Below are 25,050 nucleotides of genomic sequence, written 5' to 3'. Positions count from 1 at the left end.
CCTCACTTGTTATCCCCTATGCCCTGAACTCTTGCTCCAAACCTGGGACTCCGTGCAGTAGCTCAAAAACTGGATAATTCCCAGTTTTTCTGCTTTAACTTCTAACACGTTGAACATAAACATATTTTCCCAAAGAATTGTTTATTTTTATAGTACCACTGGCAGATACTCCAACTACATTTTATGGATTCATTTATTGGTTAAATAACTTTTAAGGAATGGCTTGGAAACACAAATACCATTGAAAAAATTCTCTTCTTATGGGACTATCTTGTTCTAAATTCTCACAGCCATAGGGAGACTTTTATGGATGAAAAATTTTAAATGAAAGAAGACAAGTAGCTTGCTAAGGGCCACAGAATTATTACACGGTAGAGCTAACACCCAAAGTCTGTTCTGTGTGGCACTGAAGAATGTGTAATTTCTATTATATCACAGAACCTCCTAAAATACATCTATGTTTTTCATTAAGCCAATGAAAATTTTGAAAAGCTAAAGATGTTTACTTCTAATCATTCAATGTTTTAAACTCAGTGTCATTCATTTACTGGGTACTCTTCTACCCAAAACTCCATCTAGTAATAATCACCAAAGCTAAAAAACTATTACGGACATCATCAGGAAAAAGAAAAGTGTTTAAATTATTTCAAGAGTTCACCACTGCTGTTAGAAATTTATCATGATTTATTATTTTTCTTACCCATGAATATTTGATTTGCTGAGACTTCTGAAAAGGTAACAGATTTTTAAGCCCAAGAAGAATTTCTTGTTGCTCAAAACAAAAATGCTTTATTGAAAAATTCTTTGTTAACATATTCTATGAGGTGTCATTTTTAAAACAAAAATATTTTCACTTATCATAACTACTAAGGAATAGACTGATTTTATAGGAAGAATTATTGTTCTGTCAATAATATAAATACAACTGTAGGATCTGGAACAAATCACTTCTTTCTCATGACACAATTATTGTTGCTATTAAAAATTCTAGCTAAACTGTAGCTTCCAGATTAAATAAAAAATAAATAAGACTATATGGGGCCAACCTGACTTAATTTAACAATGCTAACAGTGGTTAAAACTGCATTGGGTCAGAAGTGTACAACAGGCTATTAGTATAAAAAAAGATAAACATAATTATGGCTCATCTTTTATTTTCATTGCAAACCACCATCCTGATTCACAAAGAGGCCCCCATGTCCACTGGAACCTCAGAACTAGAATAAGCCTACTGGCAATGAATGATAACAGGATGTTAATGGTGTAAACTTTTTACTGATCTAATAACATTTGAATGCCATCCATTTCTTGAACTTTGACATCAGTGAAAAGGAACAAAATATTTACAATTATAAAAATCACCTAAAATACCAATTTTATTCATAAAAAAAAAAGACTTTCAACAAATTTTTGAAAGGCAACTGACCACTTCAGACCTGACTGTGTCCCATTAAGTCCTTTCTTTAATAGCTGCACTTTAAGTTCAGACTATTTCTCCATAGAGTATTTCTTTTCGTATTCTAAAATCAGTAAACATTTATATATGGTTAAAAAAATTTTTTGAGCAATTTCTTTATCTAGGCACAAGTACCTCAAAGACTAACAGGCAAAAAGTGAAAACAGATTTGGCACAACTTTCATCCATAGGTGGAGAACATTCACCAAGCAGGCAGAACAATTTTCTACCCCCCCCCACACCAAAAAGTCAGATTACAGTCATGTGACCTGGTAGTAACCTTTGCCTTCTCAGGGAAGTGATGTGCAACATTTATGAGCCTTTGTTTCCTCACCTTTTCCATCTGCTCTGAAGAAAGCAAAAGTCCTGGCAATGTCTATACTTTCCCTCTCCACAGAACAGATTGTGTATTTTGGTAAGCTGACAGAAGTACCTTGTTTCACCTGCATGTCTCCTGAGGAATACTGGCTTCACAAGCCCATGTCGACTCTTATTAAAAACTTACCTTTTAAGAATGACAATGAAGTTAGGAAGCCAAAGGAATTAGATTTTATTTCCTACCTCTTCTATACATCTGTCCTCTTTGGCTTAAACCATGTGTCCAAGGCCTTCAAGCGGAGCTTCAATTTCCTCTTACTCATTTACCATGTTCTCTCCCCCGTAAGCAGGTTGAACAATCCAGCCATCCTTGTTGACATTTTGGACTGACTGTTAGACCGTTTCTCTTCTCTTTCCCATTCCCCAACTTGTCAATCTCTCCTGCTTGTGCAACATTCTTTTATCCACTTAAACTTTTTCATAATCTAGTCTCTCTTGTCTAAGTAAATAAAGAAGGAATACAAAAGGAAAACCCTTAATCCTATAATAACTTGTCCTGTCTTTCTCATCTCAAACTTTTGAGTTTATTACATTCATTCTACTTCCCCATCTTACAGTTCTTATATTTTTTATTTATTTTTTAAAAAATTCCCAACTTGAGAAATAACGACAAATATAATTGTATACATTTAAAGTATACATGTCACATTTATTTCTCAATCTACCACTGCAACTCAACTCCAGAAATTTCTCCAACAGGTTACCACTGACCACCAGACTGCTAGAGCAAATGAACACTTTTAACTCTTACCTTATGGATATATTTACCACATTAACACTAAACACAATTTCATTCCTCAAATTCCCTACTTTAATTAACTTTCTTTCTTAGCTTAAAAACAAGTCACTACTCTTAACTCTATTTTTGCTAAGATGATCACTATGCTAGGTAGGTGCTATCAGCCCAGTGGTTTTTCACACTACTGGTTGTTACCAATTAGTGGGTCAAAACAGCTTTTTCAATAAATGAAATCAATTAGGACAGAAAATATCCAAATGGGTTACTTGTAGCGAGGTTAAGTATTATTCTGGGAAATGTATGTGCGTGTGTGTATATTTACAGTATGAAACGTAGTCCTTATTTTAGGTAACGTCCCCAAAAGCTGGAAAGACATTGCTTCTTATGTCATCCCCACAACCCTAACTATGAGGTCCATATGGCAATTTACACTTTTTAATAATAAAGAAATTGAGGTACACAGAAGTTGTATAGTTAATTTGTCCAAAGTCAAACAGCTAGCATGACAATCAAGAATAGTCTCTATTTACCTCCTGAACTCCACACAAATAAATATCTGTATTTCTTTATGTGTATGTCCTAAAAGCAACTGTCTCAGGATCAGCAAAACCTGTATGCAATTTCCACGCATTTTCTAATTTGCTCACCTTCCAGTATTTCGCTCTTCCTCACCCCAGCAGCAATCCTACCCTAGATAAATCCACTCTTCATCATGATTCTCAGTCATGTCCTCACCATTTCTCTCCTCAGCCACTGCAACAATGTCCTCCCATTCCCTGTTATTAAGCCCCCTCGAAATTCCCAACTCACTCTCTGCACTGCTGGAAGTAATCTCTTTGAAATAAAAACGTAATTATTTAGGGCAAACTCTCCCAAACTTGAAGTAAAACCTTTAAACTCCAAATGTGATATCTAATTTTCTAGACTGGATTTTTATGGTAATTTTAGGCAACACTTTAAAAAAAAAATAGAACCTAATTGATATTTAAAGGATTTTTATTAAAATCAGTAAATGGCTAAAAGACCCAGATCAAAAGTTCTTTACTTGCTAAGTTATTTCAAAGATACTAATTTAAGTTCATGTAAACAGATTCAAGGGCAGTCACAAATGTCTTTCACTTTAGAACTACAGGTTGTCCGGCCAGTAAATAGTGTTCATTTTCTTAAGATTAAAAACAAAACAAAACAAAAACAAAAACAAAAAAACCTACATCCATATGTTGAGACTAATGAAATAGTTTATTACTTGTGCCTTCACAGAACGGCACAAATTCATCAGACACCAGGCATCAACAGAGTTTCTAAATATGTATAAAACACAACAATAAACTTTAATTCGCACTGGTTCTAACTAAAAATCCATTGCTTTCCAAAGTTTATAGCAGATTAAGGTCTGTCTGTTGTGAATCACCCGTATATAGTCTGCAGATTATCTGCTTTGACAACAAGTCTGAGCCTTTCAATCTACGTGTTCAAACAAGCTGTCGGATTCCGTGCTGCCTTTGCACAGGCAAGTGGAAAGAATTTCTAGCTAGGTACACGCTAAGACGGGATCAAAGCTGTCAAAATATGCTTTATGATACTATTTTAAATTAAATTATTTAAAGAAAAATGTAGCTGAATTGTTTCATTTCCCTAAAATATTAGTGTTCATATCACACAGATAGCTAATGATGAAAAGAAAGCCAATAAAATAAGGTTTAAAGGTGCTGCATGTTTCACTGTTTTTTGTGAGCAGGGTTAGGTGTAATAGTTTCGGTGTAGAATCTGTGTTATTGTTGATTTTTCTTTTGTTTCTGAATTAAAACAAAAAAAGCTAGTGGTTCAAAATAAATTCATTTCTTTTCTCCATATGACTATTGGGAAGATCCCAAGCTAGCCTGGATCAGTAATTATGATGAATCCTTTTACTCAAAAAAACACTGAGGTTGCTTTACCCATAAACACAGAGTTGGAAGTAAAGAAATGTTTTAAAGCGATGCATTAGACAAAATATTCTATCAGGTTTTCAGCCATGACTTCTGCTTGGCCTGAATTGACAGTGATAGATATGCCCTAAGGCGAAGTGATGAGAATAACATACAAAACAATAAAATGCTTAAACAAAGGAGGCAGAACCGTTATGGAGAGTGCCCATGGGGTTGTACAGAGCTCCTGCTTCTTTCTCAACACTCTTCAAAACACTGTACCCCAATTCCTAACAGAACCCATAGCATGTGTTGGTACCAAGACACAGCCGGATGGCTAGACGACAGCCAGCCTACTAGCTAAGAACTAGTCCAAACTAGAACTCTTTGTTCACAGATTACCTTCCCGCCACCCAACCCTCTGAAGTGTTCCCAGGATTCCATAATTATAAGCCTTATTTCTGGTGTACAGATTAAAAATCAAGATCACCAGGTATGAGATAATGTATGTGAAAAGAACTATATAAAATAACTATTAAGAGCTATTCAAAAGTAAGATATTTTCATCACACATTTTAATAACCATGGTTTCAATACTATGAACATTGTGTTGCTTTTTAAGTAAATTCATAGGAAAACCATCACATCCTATGTCACTTGTAGAAAATACTTATGAAACTACTTCTTCCAGTTCTTTCTTTAAAAAAACAAAATTGACACATTTTCTCTCTATTGAAAGAGGGTCTCATTTCCCTTTTCCCCCCATTTATAGGGTAAGGGTAGGATAAAAACACAAGACTACTCACTTCTAACATAAAATGTTTCCCTTACCCTTTTCTCAAAAAAGGTTACCATGAATGAAGTCAAAGGGACAACATCATTTGAAATTTACTTACCTAATTTTATGCAACTAGAATTAAAATAATTGTTAATAAATGGAATAAATGTGTCCTCAAATATCTATATTTATAATAAAAATGAATTTTAAAATAAAATACTCTAATGCAATTGGACTTGCTAACTGCTGACTTTCTTATTCATTCCGAACACATGTGAGGCTTCAGACAAACACATTAACATTGTTTTCTTTGGTTGTAGTACTTTATAAATGGTTTTATTTTACCATTTACCAAACCTCTTTTGTTGAGTTATGCAAACTAACTCCTGCCAAGAACACTAGGAATTTGGTGATAGTGCTTCTTTTTGGAGAAAAACAACCCTTTCCTCAGAAAATTGAAAATGTTTATCTTGGCACTAAAACCTTGTATTGAGCCTTCTGGAAAGTATTTTAAATTGTTGTTTTTAACCTAGACTTTGTGACTGAAACAGGAAAAGGTTCCGTAGCTCTGCACCAAAATACATATTTATAGGCTTGATTTTCTTTCTACACCAAAAATACTAGGTTTATGGCAGCCGTTTTAAAAGCACAGTTTGCTAGGACCATGCTAAAGATTGGGCATTATCACTATAGTCAACATACAAGTCATTTTTAAACCTCAAAAACTTCTCATGACTAAGAAATGCTAAATGTTGATCAAATATGCTGTCTTTAAGTGCTATCTCAGGAAAGACTGTTGCTTTATTTAATTATCTGCGCTGCTGGGAATTTTCTCTCACACACACACACACACATTTTACTTGAACTTGTATTTTCCTCCTGTGCATGTCAACACAGGATTCTCGCATTAGGTTTGCTTTATCTTCAGACTAGACAGAATATAAAGATAAACCATGTGAACTTTCTGCAATATTGTCGTAATAATGTGCCTGAATACAATTAAGAAGTTTTTGGAAACTGATGAAATGAAATAGTCATCGTCCTTCATTCTCCTACCACACCCCTAAATTATTAAAATACATGAAAGAGACCACAGGAGTTGTAAGGTGTATGTGAAGGTATACTAAAAATGGTAGGTCAAACAGCTTCGCAAAGACACCCAGAGAGCTGCAATGATTTTTTTAGTCACTAACTGACATAAAATACTATGTACCCCATTATGAGTAAGTCCTCTCCACCTTGAATTTTCATCCATTTTTCCCCTTCTAATAGCCCGACTGTCCCTTTATAAGAATAATTACAGCAACATAATTTTACATTTACATACATTTTTGATAAAGTCAAAAGAAGTTAAAATTGTTATCACTGTGCTTATCAAATATTTATTAGAATGTTCTGACAGGAAATCACTTGTTTAAAAATTCTGGTATGATTGAATTGTCCTATTTAGGTTCATAAAAAAGATAAAGATGTCTACCAAATATATCTTACTAAAATCCGTAATTGCCTTGGTCAATCAAGTGCAAATTTTAATTTTAAAAGCCTACCATTTCCTGCTGTGACTGAATTCTGCCTATTTCCAGAAAAACCAAGGAGGAATGTATTCAAGTGAGTGTAATAAGAGTGAAACAAATAGGGATTACTCACTGGAACTGAAGATTATGAAGGAGCAGACTCTTCCTAGTCAAAACTCCAGTTCCCTGCTGTTGTGGTTATGTAACTATGACAGACATCATTTTTATTGGCATTAAAATCTTGAGCCATCCTAACACTCCCCCACATTCCTCAATCTCAGTGCCAATGAACAATACAACTCTGACATCATGGACTAACCCAACGACAGTGACTAGTGTGCAAGGTTACTTTCACAGAAGACTTAGGTTAAGCACTACCATCACATTTTTCTCATTTAAATTTAAAATGTTGATTATTTTATAAGGAGAGTGAAGAATATCTAAAATCAGGTCCACAACAAACAAAACTTCACTTCTCAGGACCTGAGGAGTATTCATTTACATATCTATCTCTCCAAGGTGAACTTTTATAAGCATAGTGTGAAAAAAATCAAATCTTCCTTCTCTCTCTCTACTAAGGGGCAGTGACTTAAATCTGACCACTCTAGAGAACAGAACAAACAAAAACTCATGACACTTTTGGGGAATAATAATTTAGAAAACATTTTAGTTACACGGTTGATTTTAAAATTACAAAGGAAGAGTATTTTTCTATCAAAATAAATAGGTATAACAGAACATACCTGAAAAAGAACATGTACATGGCTGCTGTGATGCAGAACAAAAGGACCTGTAACAAGGAGAAAACACATTACCTACAAAAGAACACTCACATCATCATTGGTGTGTCTTCTAAAAGCAAAATACCCACTATTAAATCTCGTGCCTGAAACAATTTAAAGATGTGCAAACTAGTCATACACATATCACATTTTGTACCTTTCAAATAAACCAAGTTAAGACTATGATTCTGTATATTTATACACAAATAAAATTGTATAAAATTATATAATATGTATGTGTGTATATCTATTATAATATGTATATAGGCTGGGTAGAGGGTAACAGAATTCAAAAAGGAACAGCCAATTTTTAAAATTATGTCTAAGAATGCCTGAAGAAGCAAGCAGCCTAAAAACAAAGGCAATGGCTTTTATATAATGAAGTCAGGAAAAAAAAAAAAAACCCATAAAGCTTATTAACTATTACATCAAGATGACCAAATTTTCTTTTAATATAAAATACAGTCCAGTTGTCAACCAATTCTAATCAATAAGAAAAGCTCCTAAAAATATAATCATCCTGTATGGGATATAGACTCATTATAAAAAAAAAAAATTCCTCTAAAAGCAAGCATCAAAACACACAACAAGTCTGGATTAAAGAAGCTCCCCTAAAACATATACTGAACAAAACATACTAAGATGTACGTGGAAAGAATCCAAAACCCAAGTCCTGACCAAAAGTGTAGTTATGCCAACAAAGTGAATTTCCATAAAATTGTTTTAAATCAGTAAAACAGAAGTTGTAAAACGTGTTCTTGTGCTAACAGTAACAGCATAAGTTGAACGTAAGGATTATCAATGGCCTCATGTCATAGACAAATGACAAATGAACAATCTTCAACTGTTAAAGACTGACCACAAGGAATCACAAAAACAAAAATCATACAAAATACTGTTTAGCTATTTCCAACATAATTTCTAGTCAATTTAAAGAAAATACAATAGTTGTGCTATTATAAATCAAGCTTGTTTGCCACCTTTGCTTAAGATAAGCATTATAAATATAACAGGAATGACTCAGAAATATATAAACCTACTACCCAAAAGAGGATGGGAATCACACTCCCTGATTTCAAACTATGTCAAAGCTGTAGTAATCAAAACAGTATGGCATTGGCATGAAAACAGAATAGACGAATGAAATAGGATAATAAATAATAAATAATAAAATAATAGATAATGAAAATAATAAATAGATAATAAAAAATAAAATAATAAATAATAGAATAAAAAATAATAAATAATAAAACTCCTAAAAGAAAACAGGCAGTAAGCTCTTCGACACAGGTCATGGTGATTTTAAAAAATCTGATACCAAAAGCAAAAGCAACAAAAGCAAACACTACATCAAACTAAAAAGTTTCTGCACAGCAAAGGAAACCATCAACAAAACCAAATCTTTCACTCAGAATGTTGGCTGTGCTCTAACCTCAGATGCTAAGCCTATCTGTGTTCATATTAAACTAATAATTATCTTTACAAATAATACATTTGAAACTGGGTAAGAATACAATGTTTAAGAACTGAAGCTCTGAAGTAGGCAGATACAGGTTTGAATCTAGGTTTGTGTGACTTTCAATGCTTTATACAATTTCCCTAAGCTTTAGATCCCTTATCTGTAAAGTGAGTATATTACCTCACTTTGAATTGTTGGGAAGATTAAATGAGACAATGCTTGCAAAAGGTCTCAGGCATTCAACAGATTGTTTTTATTTTGTTTTGTTATTCACAGAAGTGACCTAGATATATAAACCTCTTCTAGAGAGAAGTCCAGAAAAAATGTTGTTTTAAAACAGGCAGACCTTTTGAAATCTCTCAAATCACCAATATTTGGAGCTTACTTTTTTATACAGCAGAGATTTAAGAGACGAAAATCTGTGCAAGCAGTGGAAACATCTAAGGGATATTAAAATACAAAAGATCAATTCATTCTAGAAATATTTAGGACATCTACTATGTGCCAGGCACGGTTCTAGAGTATCTACAAGAGTACACAAAATGGACAAAGCCCTTGTCCTCATGGAACTTATCTTCTAGGGAGGTGAGAGAAGATACTAAAAGAAAACAGTACGTTAGGCAGTGATAGGCGTTCTGGAGCAAAACAAAGCAGGATAAGGAAATAAAAAGCAGGAGAGCAGGGGTGGTGGTTTCATACAAAGTGGTCAAGGAAGCAGAGACTTGTTAGAGACACTGAGGAGATGAGGGACAAGCAAGGGGACTGTATCAACAGAATCACTGGAAAAATTATGAACTTTATTAAGAAATATGTTCAATATTACGTTAGTTAAAGATGCTAAAGAAAGGATATCATTTTTAGTAATACACTGTTTTCAAAGGTTTTCTTTAATCAATTGTGCTACTTCGTTAAACACTGTAACTTCAACAAAGTGCTTTTCCAAATAAATGTAAATCTGCAGTTAAATAATAAAGAATATTTTCTCTGTGTTTCAAATTATAGAATTTTAGAGCTAAAAGGACCTTCAGATAGTACATTTTTTCATATTAGGAAACTGAGATCCTTAAAGGTAAGTGATACTTCTATCACCACCCTGCTAGTTGTATGTTGCATTTCCTCTTAAAAATATATTGGTCAAGTGGTTACTCTGTATCTGCTCTATACAGAAGACATTTAAATACAATCCTAACCCTCAACGAGCTTACAAAATACTGCTCCACAGTCCAATTCTGTAGCTACCTTTCATATGTGGCTATTAGTTCTTAATAGCATTCCTTTATTATCATTTTAATATAATCTGTAGTGATGTCACCTCTCTCATTCTCAACACTGGTTGTTTATTTTCTTGATCAGCCTGAGTATAGATTTATTAATTGCATTGATTTTATCAAGAAATGAGCTTTTGTTTAATTGATTTTATCTATCTTTTTTGTTTTCCACAGGTCACTGATTTCAATTTAATCTTTATTGACTCCTTTTTTTCTGTTTGCTCTGGTTTTATTTTTCCAGTTTCTTAACAGCAGAAATTTATGCCACTGATTTAAGATTTTTTTTTTTCAATATAGGTATATAATGCTATAAATTTCCCCCTAAGATCCAGTGTATCCTACTAATTTTAATAAAGTTGGTAATTCATTTCTGCTCCATTCAAAATACCTTCTAATTTTGCTTTTGCTCACTTCTACGATCCATGGCTCCATAGAAGTGTGCTATTTGGTTTCCAAATATTTGGGGATTTTCAGTTACCTTTATGTTTTTACCAACCTCTTATTTAATTCTATTATGGTCAGAAAATACTTTTTATGATTTGATTACTTCTAAATTTTTCAAAACTTATTTTATTTTCCACATTTGGTAAATATCCCATACGCATTTTAAAAGAATGTGAATTCTACTGTTGCTGGGCAGAGGGATATACAAATGTCAGTTGAGTCAAGTTGGCTGACAGTGTTGTTCCAATCTTCTAAATCCTTACTGACTTTTTGTCTACCTATTCAATTATTAAGAGAAAGTATCAAAATATCCTGCTGTAACTGTGGAGTTGTCTCCACAATCTCTCCTTGCAGTTCCATCAGTTTTTCCTTGGTATATTTTGAAGCTGTTACTAGAGACATAAAAATAAACATTTAGAATTATGTCTACTTTATGATGAGATTATCTTTTTCATCTCTGATGATATTCTTTGCTCTGAAATCTATTTTATCTACTAAGTAATTCCCGCTTTCTTTTGATTACTGTTACTTTTCCACTCTTTTATTTTTAACTGATTGGGTCTTTATATTTGAAGTTCATTGCCTGTAGGCAATGTACTGTTGTTTCTTATTTTTTTATCCTATCTGAAAATCTCCACCTCTTTATTGGCATATTTAGATTGTCTACATTTAACATGATTATTGGTGAGTTGGGAATTAAATCTATCATTTTGCTGTTTATTTTTCTATGGTTGCTTATTTGTTTCTTCTTTCTTTCTTCCTTTTTTTTAATCGGCTCACTATTTTTTATGATTCCATTTTCCCTCTTTTGTTGGCTTCTTTGTTTAGAGTATAGTAGACATCCTTAAATTGACAGTCTCCATTCAAGTGATACTATACCACTTAACATATATATATAAATATGGAATCTTATAATAACACACTTCTACTTCTCCCTTCCAGATCTTTGTGCTATTGTTGTCAACCATTATACTTTTAATATTATGAAACCACTATATTTTAAACATTTTTTTCTTGAAAATGTAGGCCTAAAAAAATTTTGACCTTTGTTTTGAAAGATATTCTTGCTGGTATCAATTGCTAGATTGATGGATCATTTTATTTCAGCAGCTGGCTCAGTGTCACTTCAGTATCTTCTTACAACTTGACTGTGATGTGCCTTAGAGTAGTCTTATTCATGTTTCTTGTACTGTGGTTTCATTAAGTTTCTTAGATCTGTGGGTTTATAGTTTTCATCAAATTAAAAAACTTTTCAACTATAATTACATCAAATATATTTTCTTCCCTCTTCCCTTCACCTTTGGGAATTCCAATTAATACATAGTAGGTCACCTGAAGTTTTCCCACAACTCACTAATGCTCTTCATTTTGTAAAAAAAAAAAATCTCTTGGAGCAGGGAGGCTATAGCTCAAGTGGTAGAGTGCATGCTTAGCATGCACGAGGTCCTGGTTTCATTCCCCAGTACCTCCCCCAATAGAAATAAATAAACCTAATTACCTCCCCCTCATAAAAACAACAACAACAACAACAACAACAACAACAACAACAACAGAGCAAACATAGAGCAGCAACATTAAAAAAAAAAAATCTCTTTACTCTCCATGCTTCATTTTGGCTCATTTCTATTGTTATGTCTTCAAGTTCACTAATATTTTCTTCTGCAATGTATAATAAGCCATTAATGCTACCCAGTAAATTTTCACCTTGCAGACTGTAATTATCATCACTAGAAACTTGATATGGATTCTTTCCCCCTGTTTTCCATGTCTCTAATTCTTCTGAAACTACAGAATTCACTTATAACAACTCTTTTTAATGTCCTTGCCTGCTAACTTTAACAGCTTTGTCAGTTTTGGTTTGGCATTAATTGACTGATAATCTCTTCATTATGGGTCAAATTTTGTTTCTTGTTGCATGCCTGGTAATTCTTATTGGGCATCAGACAATCTGAAATTTAGCTTGGTAGACGTTGGATATTTTCATATTCCCTTATATTTGGAAACAGTGATCCTTTAAGGACCTGCTTTCAAGATATTTTAGGAGGGAATGGAATCGTGCTCAGCTTAGGGCTAATTATCCCCCATTGCTGAGATAAGATATGCATACGCTACCCAATGCCACATTAATCTTGAGATTTTCCAGTCTGGCTGATAGGAACAGACACTATTCCTGCTGCTATCTGAGTGCCACACACTCAATTAAGCACTTCCAATCCTTTCAGGTCATTCTTTCTTTGACCTGGGGTATTTTCCTCATGTACGTGCCCTAATCAGTACTAAACTGAAAACTTTCTTCTCTGGGCTTCAGTGAAGTCCATCCAGCATGGTCTCCTCTCATTCTCCACTCTGTTTCTTCAAGTGAGAAAGTCTACTCGAGACTTTGTCTGAATGCCTCCTCTTTGATCCATGCCTGGAAACTCCCTCAAAGCAGTAAGCTAGCGTAGTTTTAGGCTCATTTCATTTGTTTCCCAATTCCTAGGGATCTTTGCCCTTCAGTGCCTGATATCTAGGATTATAAAATCATTATTTCAAGTGTTTTCTCCACATTTTGGTTGTTTCAATAGGAAGGGTAAGGATTACTGTTATTATATCATGGCCAGAAGCAGAGAGTGGTTATTTAAATTTAACTAAAATAAAATAATATTAAATTCAACTCCTCATCCACACTGGCCATAGTTCATGTAATCAGTGGCCCCCATTTGGTAGTGGACACTATAATGGACAAGCAGATACAGAATATCTCTGTAAATACAAAAAGTTCTATTAGACCTGTCTGGCTAGTGCATAACATTTTCACTGTGCATCGTGGTAATGTTATATAGCACTTAACTTATTCTAACTTTGGCAGTAAAGTATGCATTTGCACACATTTATTTTTATACTTTATACTTGTATGTCTAAATCAACATAAAAAATAATATCGCAATTTACTCATTTGCAGAAACAATACAATATTATCTATTACATATAGTGAAAAGATTAAATGAGATAACATACATAAAGTCTAGCAGAGTGACTAGTACATCATAGATGCTCAAGAAATGGTAACTACTGACAAGAAATAATTTCTCTGTAATTCCCTTCCATTTCACCACCATTGCACAATATACTTAAGATATGCAGATCTGGAATTGTCACTTTCACTTAAGTGAAAGAATCCAGTTACAAAAGACCATGTGCCGTATAATACCATGTACATGAAATTCCAGAATTAGACAAGTCTCCTCACATAAAGTAGAATGGATGTCCAGAGTTAGCAGAGTAAAGGGGTAATAGTTTGCTCATGGCACAGGTTTCTTCTGAGGGTGATGAGAATGTTCCAAAATTAGATTGTATGGACAGGTACAAACTTTGTAAATATACTAAAAACACCTATGGAATTGACACTTTGGTAAATTTTATAGCATGTAAATTACATCTCAAGAGCACTTAAAACTGATTTTTTTTTACAAAGTAATATATGTACATGATAAAAACAAAAATTCAAACTGAAAGACAAAAATACAATGAAATGAAAGTTCCCTTCTATTCCAGATCTCTGGTATCCTGTCTGTGTAGAACTGTGTGTGTGTACATTTATACGTAGCTACATGCCTAAAAAAAGATAGTTTTATACTTTTCTTTTAAATTTTACACACATACACACATGGAAATGCTGAAGTTTATTTAAACAGTCTATGAATAGAGTGGATGCAAAATATATTGGAAACCAAAGTATACTTTGTAAACCTGTATACTATTATCTCTAGAGGTAAATTCTTAGAACTGAATTTACTGTTTCAAGGGATGGGTCCATTTTTAATTTTGACACACTCCCATCAACAATATATCAAAGTAGCCATATCCTTACATGAGCTATTTCCCTATATCCACAAAAACTGTGTTTTATCCTTGTCAATCTGATGAATGAAAGAAATGGTATTTCATGTTATAGCTGCATTCTTCTTATGAGCGAAACTGAGTTGAACAGGTTTATAAATCTTTTTGTTTATTTTCTTGGTCAGTTGTTTTAATTGCTTTTTCACATCCTCTGCCTATTTGTGGAAAGTGGATGTTTTAGAAACCAATTTATTTTTGAAACTGAATATACTTATATGAAAACATAAAATTAATTTCATTATTATCTATTTGCACCAAGAATATAGGTGGGTTAAATAAAAGTAATCACATAAAGGAAAACACATAATGTACTAAACCAAAAGAACACTTTAAGCCAAGAGTGTACAGAAAGTATAACAAATAATGTGATGGTAAAGTTCATTCAGCTGAAAAACACTGTTTTCTCTGTAATGACTTTTCAGGAAGTGATAGATTTACAATACACAGCTTCCTGTTACAGAGCTTACAAAACTTTCAGGGAAAAACCCTACTATGGCTGTCAGCACTATGTCATGTAGGATTATATGAAAGCTACCCCTCTCAAGGCTCTAACAAAGAAACAATATCACAATATATGAATGGTTTAGAAACCTAAAAATAACCAGAAATGTAAAAAATACGAATACAGCCTGGTAAAGAAGGCTGTTTTTACTATTTAAGTCTCAAAATGGTTAAAACACATATCCTGAAGTCATTTTAAAGTCTACTGGAGACCGAAACAGATGGTGCATTTAACAACTTCCTACAGCAGAAATCTGGGGCTTTTCTTTAACATACTCAATTAAATGTTCTTTAGCCCTGCTCAGCGCCTTTGACCACTCCTGCTCGGACGTGTCCAAAGACGATGCTTTTTTTGCTGCCTGGCCTTTGTTATTCTTCAGGACTGTTTTCTCCCATATTCACTGAGCCCCTTTCCTCTCGTTACACAAATAAATACTGAAACCTTGACCCTGGAAAAGAAGCAATATATTTCTCCTTGCCCCATGAGTACTTCATCCATATTTTAGCCATGTATCCAACCACCCATTCACAAAAACTAATCTTGTATCTCTGTGTTTCTAACACTTTGTGACTGAGCAAGTCAAAAGGAGAGAGAGGCAGAGGGAAGAGCCAGACCATTAGGAGCTCATGTGATGTCCCAGTGCAACGTAACAGACAAGGAACCACAAATTCTCACCTGCATTTCCAGCTTTATTTCAGGTTCTTGCAATATTGCCAGGGTACTAGGGAATACAAAACTATATAATATTGATTCTTGTTGCCCTTATGAGGTCAGTCTAGTGGAAATGCAGACATATTAATGAATCATCCCAATACAATATGCCAGGACAGAATATTTACACTTCACCCTCCAAGAGGTACTCACCAAAACACCTGATCATATTATTATTTTAATTATTCAGTATATTTAGGCCAAGCTTTGTTGGTTGTCTGTATACCAGAAATTACTTCAAACACAAATAAGGGCAATCTCTACCTTGCCAGATTCCACACATGGACAGCTTCTTGATATACTACATGAGGTTTTGATAATAATGTTAGTTTCTATTTATAGCAACCATCTTTCAAAAAACTAAATAGTACTCCCATTCATACACTTTGCAAAGGCTGAACTTTAGACTCAAATAGCATTTTTGACTTTTATGAAAACACGTAACAATACATGGCCTCTTTGGGAAACCATTCTTATTGGATGAGTAAGTTACCACAATTTGCAATGTACATAATTTTGCTTTGAACACACAACAGATCATTATCATAATATTAATTTGCTTTAAATAATGCATAGTTTTAAGCAGTGTGATTCTCAAGTTAAATAGCTATGAATTCCTTTATAATTTTTAAAAATCCTTCTATAATCTCACATAATATATAGTACATCTTTTTAATCTGTCCCTTTGTTTTGGAAAAGCAGTTTTGCTTACCAATTTTTTTTTTTTTAAGTTTTCCTCACTTGACAAAATAAATACAGGAAAAGTACAAAACACCTTACAGGGAATTTAGGACCACATATGCCAGACTATAAGTAAGGAAGAAGACTTGGGTCTCCAGATTAAGACTATACACTTGATCAAATCACTTCCATTCTTTAAGCCTTAATTTTTTTCATCTTCAGAGAAGTTAATCTCTAGGATCCTTCAGAACTCCAAAATTCTGTGATTCCATGAGTCAATTTTTTTCAGTATACAACAAAAATATTTCAAAGCAAACTGTTGCTAACATATGAGACAAATCTCAGAATGTTTGTAACCACTAGGCAAATGAAAGCATTTGCTCTGACTGAAAGGAGTGTGGGAAATTACATTAAATACGCCAAAAACTTGCACCTAGTCTCTTCCTTGCACTGCTCACCGTTCTTGATTTATAACTTCAAGGTCAGCAAACAAAGTCTGGCAAGATATTAACCTTGAAATTTTCCAGTTGTAGAAACAGTATGTTCAATAGTGGCTGGGAAGTACAGCCTATACGAAGTCCTGTCCTTTTATGGTAAGGAAGTAAGTTGTATTTTGTCTTCTATAAAAGTGAAATAATTTGAAGTATATAACCACAAAAAATATCAGTATGTAGTAATATATACAACCTGGAAGTTACAATTCTTATTACAACACAATTTTAATTCTTCTGGCAAACTTGAAAACAATGAACAGCTTGCAATTACAACTCACTATTTAAAGGATTACAGATAAGGGTTTATGTATGAAAAGAATTCAGTCTTTATTGAAATTTTAAAAGGAAATTTAATGGTCAGATAAAAACCAAGATGTGAATTCATTCACTGGACAAAATTCTCACTAAAAGTATATTCACTGAACTGGAACTATAAAAACCAGTTCGACATGATCACCGAACACCCACAGCACTTTATTTACATCTCTATCATTATATCATGCAAAGGAAATGCAGGTTATTGCAAGTAATGGTTGGCCAATGGCTTATATTTAAAAGTTATCAAAGATATTCAGCTGCTTCTCTTCTTTCTCATACCCATTTCTCTATTTTATGATCAATTAGTTGGTCATTAAAAGTCATTAAAAATGCAACTGAAAACAAACAAGAAAGGAAATAAACACGAAGAGGAAGAGTAAAGAGCTGAAAGAAGCCATAGGACAGTTTAAAGATGGAAATCTGGTAAGAGTAGAGTCAAAAAAAAAAAAAAAGAAAGAAAGAAAGAAAGAAAGGACCAGAGAACATGGAAAAAGAGGAAAGTAGAGGGAAAAACTAGGTAATAAACTGCTACTGATTGACAGTGCCAGGCACTGTATAAGATATTTTTAAAACTTTACTTCTAATCCTAACAATAGCTCTTCAAGGTAGGTTTTTATCACTCCCATTTCAAAAATGAGGTAACTGGACTCAGAAAATAAGCTGTTCACCTAAAATCACAGAATATTTAAGTGGTTGAACTAAGACTCAGCTACAATTATCTGGTTTCAAATTCAAGGCTTTCAATTATACTCCTCTGCCTCTAGAGAATTCTTATTAACATTGATTTAGCGGCTACTGTGCTTCTGAGGTAGGAATAATCCCCTTATGCTCTATATACGACCAGTGTCTATTGTTTAAACAGAAGGGGAGTGAGGAGAGCTCAATACGGTAATAAAGTAACAGTGTAACAGTAGCACCACTTGCTGACTACTGAATCCTCCGTATACGTCACGTGCTGCATTAAGCACCTGACATACATCACTGTACACAGTCCCCTAAACAGCCTTCTAGTGTAGGGGTTGTTATCCCCAGTTCAGAGAAGAGGTTTTTGAGAGACACAGTGATGGAACTGAGCCAGGTTTGGCAACCAGGTGTGATTCCCAAGCCCATGAGCTGCCATGGAATTCTCTCAAGGATTTCTTTAAAGACTCCCCTTATACTGATAGGCATATGTAGAATAGATAAACAAGATTATACTGTATAGCATGGGGAAGTATATACACGATCTTGCAGTAGCTCACAGCGAAAAAGAATGTGACAATGAATGTATGTATGTTCATGTATAACTGAAAAATTGTGCTCTACACTGGAATTTGACACAACATTGTAAAATGACTATAACTCGATAAAAAATGTTAAAAAAAAAAAACTCCCCTTAAAGAATGGCAGCTTTTATAACTTTCGTTCAGCTTAATTACGAAACATCTTTTCATGCACAGCAGATAAAACAGTAGGTTAAGATATAGTCCCTGTGTTAAATAGCTATTTACATAATGAATCAGATTTAAGAAAAGTGAAGGTGACAAAAAAATTCCATAATCCTCAAAACATCTATAAAATATTCTAGTAAAGAAAAACAGATCTAAGAAACATTTTTTAAGTTTCCAAAGTAAGTAATCTAAATATTACAAGCAAAAACTAAAAACCTTACATGTTTACATAATAATGAGGAAAACAGGCTGCATGAGCCAGTTTTCCAATATGTTTACAGAACTATGCAAGGGACCAATCTTTATCCTAATGCTGCCAAACATGTTACCGTTTCAATTTAGAAAAACAAAACAAAAAACGCCTCACAAGTCACTCAGCACATGGAAGATCAAGAAAGGCTTTATATGGACTCACTGCAAAGTTAAAGCTGAAAAAATATTGTGTTTTCAGCAAGGCAAAGTAGACGGGTGGCCTAAGCGAAACCTCATTATTATAAGTAGACAATTTGTAGTCAGTTATTTTCAGCCAGAGGGTGGTATTCCCATTAACTTCAAATAAGAACCAGGTTTGGCGTGATACCATGTTTTCCCCTCAGAGACATTACAAAAATAAATAAATAAGAGCTCCCAGAGAGGTCACAGCAGGGCCACATACAGACAGCACACGGCAATATGGCAGTTCAGATTTTTGTCACATGATGAAGGTAAGGAAGACCATTAGAGTGAGGGTTGTTGTAATCCTAACTAAGGTGGCCTGTAAGATAGCACTCACTCCCTGCTTCACCAAAGCACAGACAAAAGGCCAACAGCTGCCCTCCAGCTGAGTTCCATGTGCGTGACGTGTCCACTGAGAACCAAATCAACCGCAACACGTAATTCGCAAAAAGCCAGCCATCACCAAAGCACGGGAGGATGTATACAATCTCTCAACTGTTGTTTTAAAGACAGCATGTGTATACTTTACTCATGTATTGATATCATGGAATGTCCCTTAGTTTTCCCAAATGGTATACCCTGTGCCCACATCTGCCAGTTTTGGGGCATATGTTCACTCTGAAAATCCTTGGAGAAAATCCTCCCGTGATTAGGCATGGCTTCGTCCATATCTGCCTTGGCTCTCACTGTTTCTATCCAGCTGCAGATTCCTCTCTGCATACTCAGTTCCCACTGACTACCACTTCTTTAGGCAGCAAAGGTCCAGAACTAATTTTTTTTTCCTAATGAGTATTTAAAAATTCTTAAAGCCCAATGAAAGTGGACATTACAAAAGGGGGTGGGGTGCATGAATTCGGAATCAGTTAAACTGTGGAAGACTTTTCACTTATCTCTTTCAAACTCATTCCACACACCAGACTTTTCCTTTTGAGCCTCCCCTGCTTATTACATCAAGGAAACACAATAGCCCAAGGCCCCTTGGCTGTGTTAAGTAACCTGAAGAAATCTTCCGTGCTTTTTTCCCTCCCCAGTTAGCACGACAGATTCAGTATCCAGTTTATCACTAACCCACACGATGATATTGAAATATACAGTTTTTCAAAATACCCGCAAAGTATTTTAACAGTTTATAGATACAAATGATAAAAGAATAAAAAATCACTACTGATTTTTTTAAATCCAATGTCAACTTTGTTCGGTATGTAATAGATCTAGGGCAATGAGGAGAAATTTAAATGCTTATCAAATCTTGTTCCAACGGTAAAAATGAATTATGAATACACAGAGAGAAAAACCTAGTGCAGCTGTAAAACTGAGTTTACATCCAGTATTAGCTATTAGTTATGGATTCCAAAGTGATTAAAGAGAGGAGCTTTCTAGACCGGAGGTTACGGTCACCTCCACCATGAAAAAGCCTTCTCTGCTTTGTCTTCTGGTTGCATGTGTTTAAGACCTTGTAGGAAATGGGTGTATAGCCAGTTTTAAGGATGCATCTGGACCACATGACCTAAGATGCAGGCAAGGCAGTCTGTATCTGTCTAAAAGTCAAAATCCTAATTTCAGGAATCCAATATCTAGGAATGTTTGTACAAACTCTTCAGCCCTTAAAAGCACATTACTCTTACACTGCTGATGTCAACATTTTGTTTGGATGGATGGATGGATAGAGAGACAGGCTGGTTTATACGCACACTTCCTACCAGAGGACAGTATTTCCTGAACTTTCTAAATAAACTCAAAACAGTGTACCTGTAAATCTGTAAAAAGACAGTTTGTACTTAGAGAAATCTCCACCTTGTTTTTTCTCTCCATCTTACTTGCTTTTTTATAACGTCTGCATCTAAGAGAATGAAGAGGTCTCAGAATGAAGACTGTGATCCTCGTAGGGTATTTTAGTTCCTCAGTTCTGTTCGCAACCTGGTAATCATCTACTCCTATAGAAAGCGTCATGAAAGGAATTATAAGTTTTGTTTTTTCTTCTCAATTTTTTTTTCTCCAGAAGATGTCATTAAAAGGCATGGGAAGAAATGAACAAAGGTTTTCTTAAACTTTCTCACAAGAGCATTCATAATGGTCCCACATTCTTTTTCAGTAGCACAGCTTATTTCTCCAGTACTGTTTTATGAATATATCCATATATATTAATTTTTATTTAAAAATACCAAAAACATAAATGTATATTTACTCCAGGTTATATTCCAAAGCAGTACCTTGAAAATGCAAGTTACTGGACAGACAGACAGACACATGGAACATAGATTTCGTGGTTAAGAACAAAAGAAACCCATTTTATTCATTCATTTAAATTACAGTCTTAAGTTTTTCTTTCACTTGACTCAGATTTTTTTCAAGTGACTATTTTTAACGGTATCTTACAGTTTAGAAAGTTAGAGACTTCTCTGAACAAAATTCTATCAATCACGGCATATACAAAAACCTCCCTGGAATATTTCAAAAACACCATGTCTAAATACCGCTGTTGTCTCCACCCACTAAGTTAGAATGAGATGAACAAGCAGTGTGTCAGCAGAGCAGGACAGCTCGGCATCACACGCTGGCAAGATGATTCGGAGGGAAACAGAATAATAGCCTCAAAAATAAGTCCTCACAACACCCAGAGGACTTTGCAACTGATATGACTTGGCCTTCTCGGTCTTCAAAATTTAATTAGTAACAATAAACCAGACTAATTGGGGGTGCAAGCTGCAAAGTTCTGAAGAGTATTTCTAAATGTAATTTTCTCAGTGTATTAAGCACAGGGTATGGCAAGAATGAGGCATGTGTGTATGTTCGCCAAATTTTTCACATGGAAATTCTGTCTATAACAACAAACAGTCTGATTAATATTTTAATAGGAAAGGCCCTGAGGAAAGCAGGTGGTTCCTGGTGCACACAGCCTCAGTTGTCTGGGTTATCCCATGTACACATTCCTTCATCTTAATCAAGCTGGGAGCCAAAAATACAGACTGGCATTTGTGGAAGCATGATTTCATTTTTATAAAGGAAAGAGTTTAAATGACCAGTTTTAAATGAAAGCTAAACATTAAAATATTGGTAACTACTTTGCTTCAAAATTTTCATTAGAGCTAGACTTTTACATAGAGACTTATCTGAGCAAAAAATAAATCTTGCAATTAAATATACTCAGTATTTTGTAGTGAGTATAGCATGAATGACAAGAAGAAAACTTTTTCTCTTTATCTATCACAACAGGGTGACATCTGCATTTTATTTTAGGTTGTTATACCACCAAACTAAAAATCAGAGCAGTTTATTTATATCAACTCAATTTCAGCACAAAACTATTGCCTGATTATTTCATTTTTGTATACATATGTAAATAAAACTGACAGTTAATCTTCTGACAGAGATGTGATCTCTGACCAAGTAACTGTAGACCATTCTTAGTTATTAATACTTTCCAAATTGCTGCCATTGATATTTTAATCTCCTTCTGAGTTGCTGGAGCTTATTATCTTCATATCAATGCATGTAAATATTTCTAACATCTTGTTTGAATTTTTATTTAAATAATTTTGAATAGATATTAGACAAGAACCTCATTGTCTTGCTTTAATAAAGTAGTCACATATAATCTGTGTGAACCTGTGCATAGACAACTGGTCATCTTGGAAGGCTCCTGCAGAATCACCATGAATCACCGGGGGACAAAAAAAGATTCAGGCATTATCACCAATTAAGGAATGAGTAGCAACTCAGTATCATTAAGTGTATTCCTTTTTCAGATTACCTCGGTAACAGAGAGCAGATGTTGAAGAAACAGGGCCCAAGGGACCTCAGTCTGATGAGATCAAGAATCATTTGAGAGGACAGGCCCAGAAAGGTGGTACAGAAGCAGACCTGACGGAGCACAAGAGCAGCGGAACTGACAGTGCGATGGGCACGGCACGGAGCTGTGGAGAGTCACTGTGTCCTACGTCACGCGTTCGCCTAAGGCCAGTATCAGCTGGCCTGATCACTAGGCCCAGACAAGTCTCAAGGATGGAACGGACCACCACCTAAGTCACTCACTCAGCCAGATCCCGGAGCTTCTCGCCCGGGGCACCAGTGACATTTGGGAGTGGATCATTCTTTGTTGCTGGGGGGTAGGGAGGTGGGGGGCTGTCCTGTGCACTGTGGACATTCAGCAGCGTCTCTGGCCTTTACCCACAAATGACGACAGCAACCCCCTCCCCTAGTGAGGACAATCAAACACCAACAAACATTTCTTGGAGGGTGTACAAAATTGCCCACAGCTGGAACCACTGGCCTAAAGGAAACCTAGAGATGCTTTATTTGGACCACTCATACAATCTTAGCGTAATAAAACCCTAAGAACTATCAAACCTAACCCTTTCTCTGTGACCTGAATCCCTTCTGCAATGGCCGTTAAAAGATCACTATTTAGTCTTGGCTTAAAAACTCTCCCAGAATGAGAAACTCTTAACTTTACCAGGGAACCAAATCCATTTTTTGGACAGTTCTATGTGAAAATTCTTCCTCCCTACTGCAATGAAATCTGCTTTTCTCTAAATTATACTTGTAACTCTTATTTTCATAGAAAACGAATCTTTCTTCTACAAAACCAGGCCTTCAAATATAATAACTTCTATACCTTGATCGCGTTGTAGGTCAGAAATACCACAGACAAATAAGTGATCTCAGTCAACATTTTATGTACCCAATGGTCAAGGAGTCACCCAAGCCATCCCATGGAGGTAGAGATAAAATGGACTATCTCCCAGCGCCAGACAGGTCCAGCCCTGGATCATATACGCGTTCATAGCAACATTTATAAACTCTTGTTTTTTTCATTTAAACTTTCATATCCCCCAAAATACACCTGTAACTTACGGAGTAACTTATTACTTTTCTAACTATCTCTTTTTCACTTAAATAGGCAGTCAATTTCTGATAAAGTTTTTAATTAAAAAAATCTACTTCCTCATTGGTATATGGTATGCCTCCTTCAATACACTGAAAGACTTTTCATTTTGCTGTTTCACTATATTCACTGCTTTCTTAGTTATAAGTTAGTGCTTAATTTTATGTAACTTTTTTTTGTGTAATTGATGCTCTGAATTCGGAGGGTGTTAAGTTCTAGAATATGTTTTTAAAGTATCTGACAAAATCAAAGCCTACAAATTTCCCACTTAGGAAATATATTCTAGAAATGGCTTAAGGCAAAAATATTTTTCTAAGCCTTAAATCATTGGTGTTTTAACTGTATAATTAACCTTGTATATCCCAAACACAGCTAGCCAACATGTCTAATCACCTAAAAGGTGGCTTTGTTTTTTAAGCCAAGAAATTCTCTGTTCAAACAAAATCAAATTTGTAAACACTATAAATAAAATAAATGAAAGTAGAAATTCTCTGCCTGAATGTAGAAATTCTCTATGCTTTGTCTCCCATACCACATTACACAGCAGTTCCTGGAAGCCCTGCAAAACTCTGGGAATCAGTCAAGAATATGTCAGAAAACACTGTCTTGGCACACAGTAGAGATGGAAAGAAAGTTCAGAGACTGGAAAGAAAGATGCCACAACTACCATACACTTGATTTGTAGGAGAATATCTCAGATCCTCTCTCAAAGTAAGTCAGTTTCTTAGTTTACGTATCATTCTAGCACATTCTAATGTGACTTAAGTGATTTTTAAAAATATAGTAGCAAAATCGGCGTAGGAGGGAAAACAGAGGAGATGCTAGAGGGAGGCATAAAAATAATAATGAAGTAACAGTTAAAAGCAAAAGAAAAAAAATGTTAAGGACGATATATTGTTTGTGAAGCTGGCCATGATGACTTCTCCCACCCACGCACGCATAGCCCCAGGCAATCGACTTGCTGCTCTGATTATTAGAGCTAGAGGCTAG

General features: G+C 34.7%; 1 protein-coding gene across 14 annotated transcripts in view; it reads right to left on the bottom strand.

Moving 5' to 3' along the window:
- The window catches only part of TMEM135 (transmembrane protein 135), a 271,979-nt gene that overhangs the window by 64,538 nt on the left and 182,391 nt on the right, over window positions 1–25,050 (bottom strand). For all 14 annotated transcript variants that reach the window (XM_031460511.2, XM_031460510.2, XM_031460513.2 and 11 more), the window contains one exon: window positions 7,516–7,562. In XM_031460511.2, the coding sequence (XP_031316371.1) occupies window positions 7,516–7,562 (47 nt within the window). The remainder of the gene's footprint in view (window positions 1–7,515; window positions 7,563–25,050) is intronic.

The sequence above is a fragment of the Camelus dromedarius genome, chromosome 12 (assembly GCF_036321535.1).
Source record: "Camelus dromedarius isolate mCamDro1 chromosome 12, mCamDro1.pat, whole genome shotgun sequence".
Lineage (NCBI taxonomy): Eukaryota > Metazoa > Chordata > Mammalia > Artiodactyla > Camelidae > Camelus > Camelus dromedarius.
The sequence above is the reverse complement of the archived record's forward strand: the minus strand, read 5'-3'. Positions and strand labels throughout refer to the sequence as shown.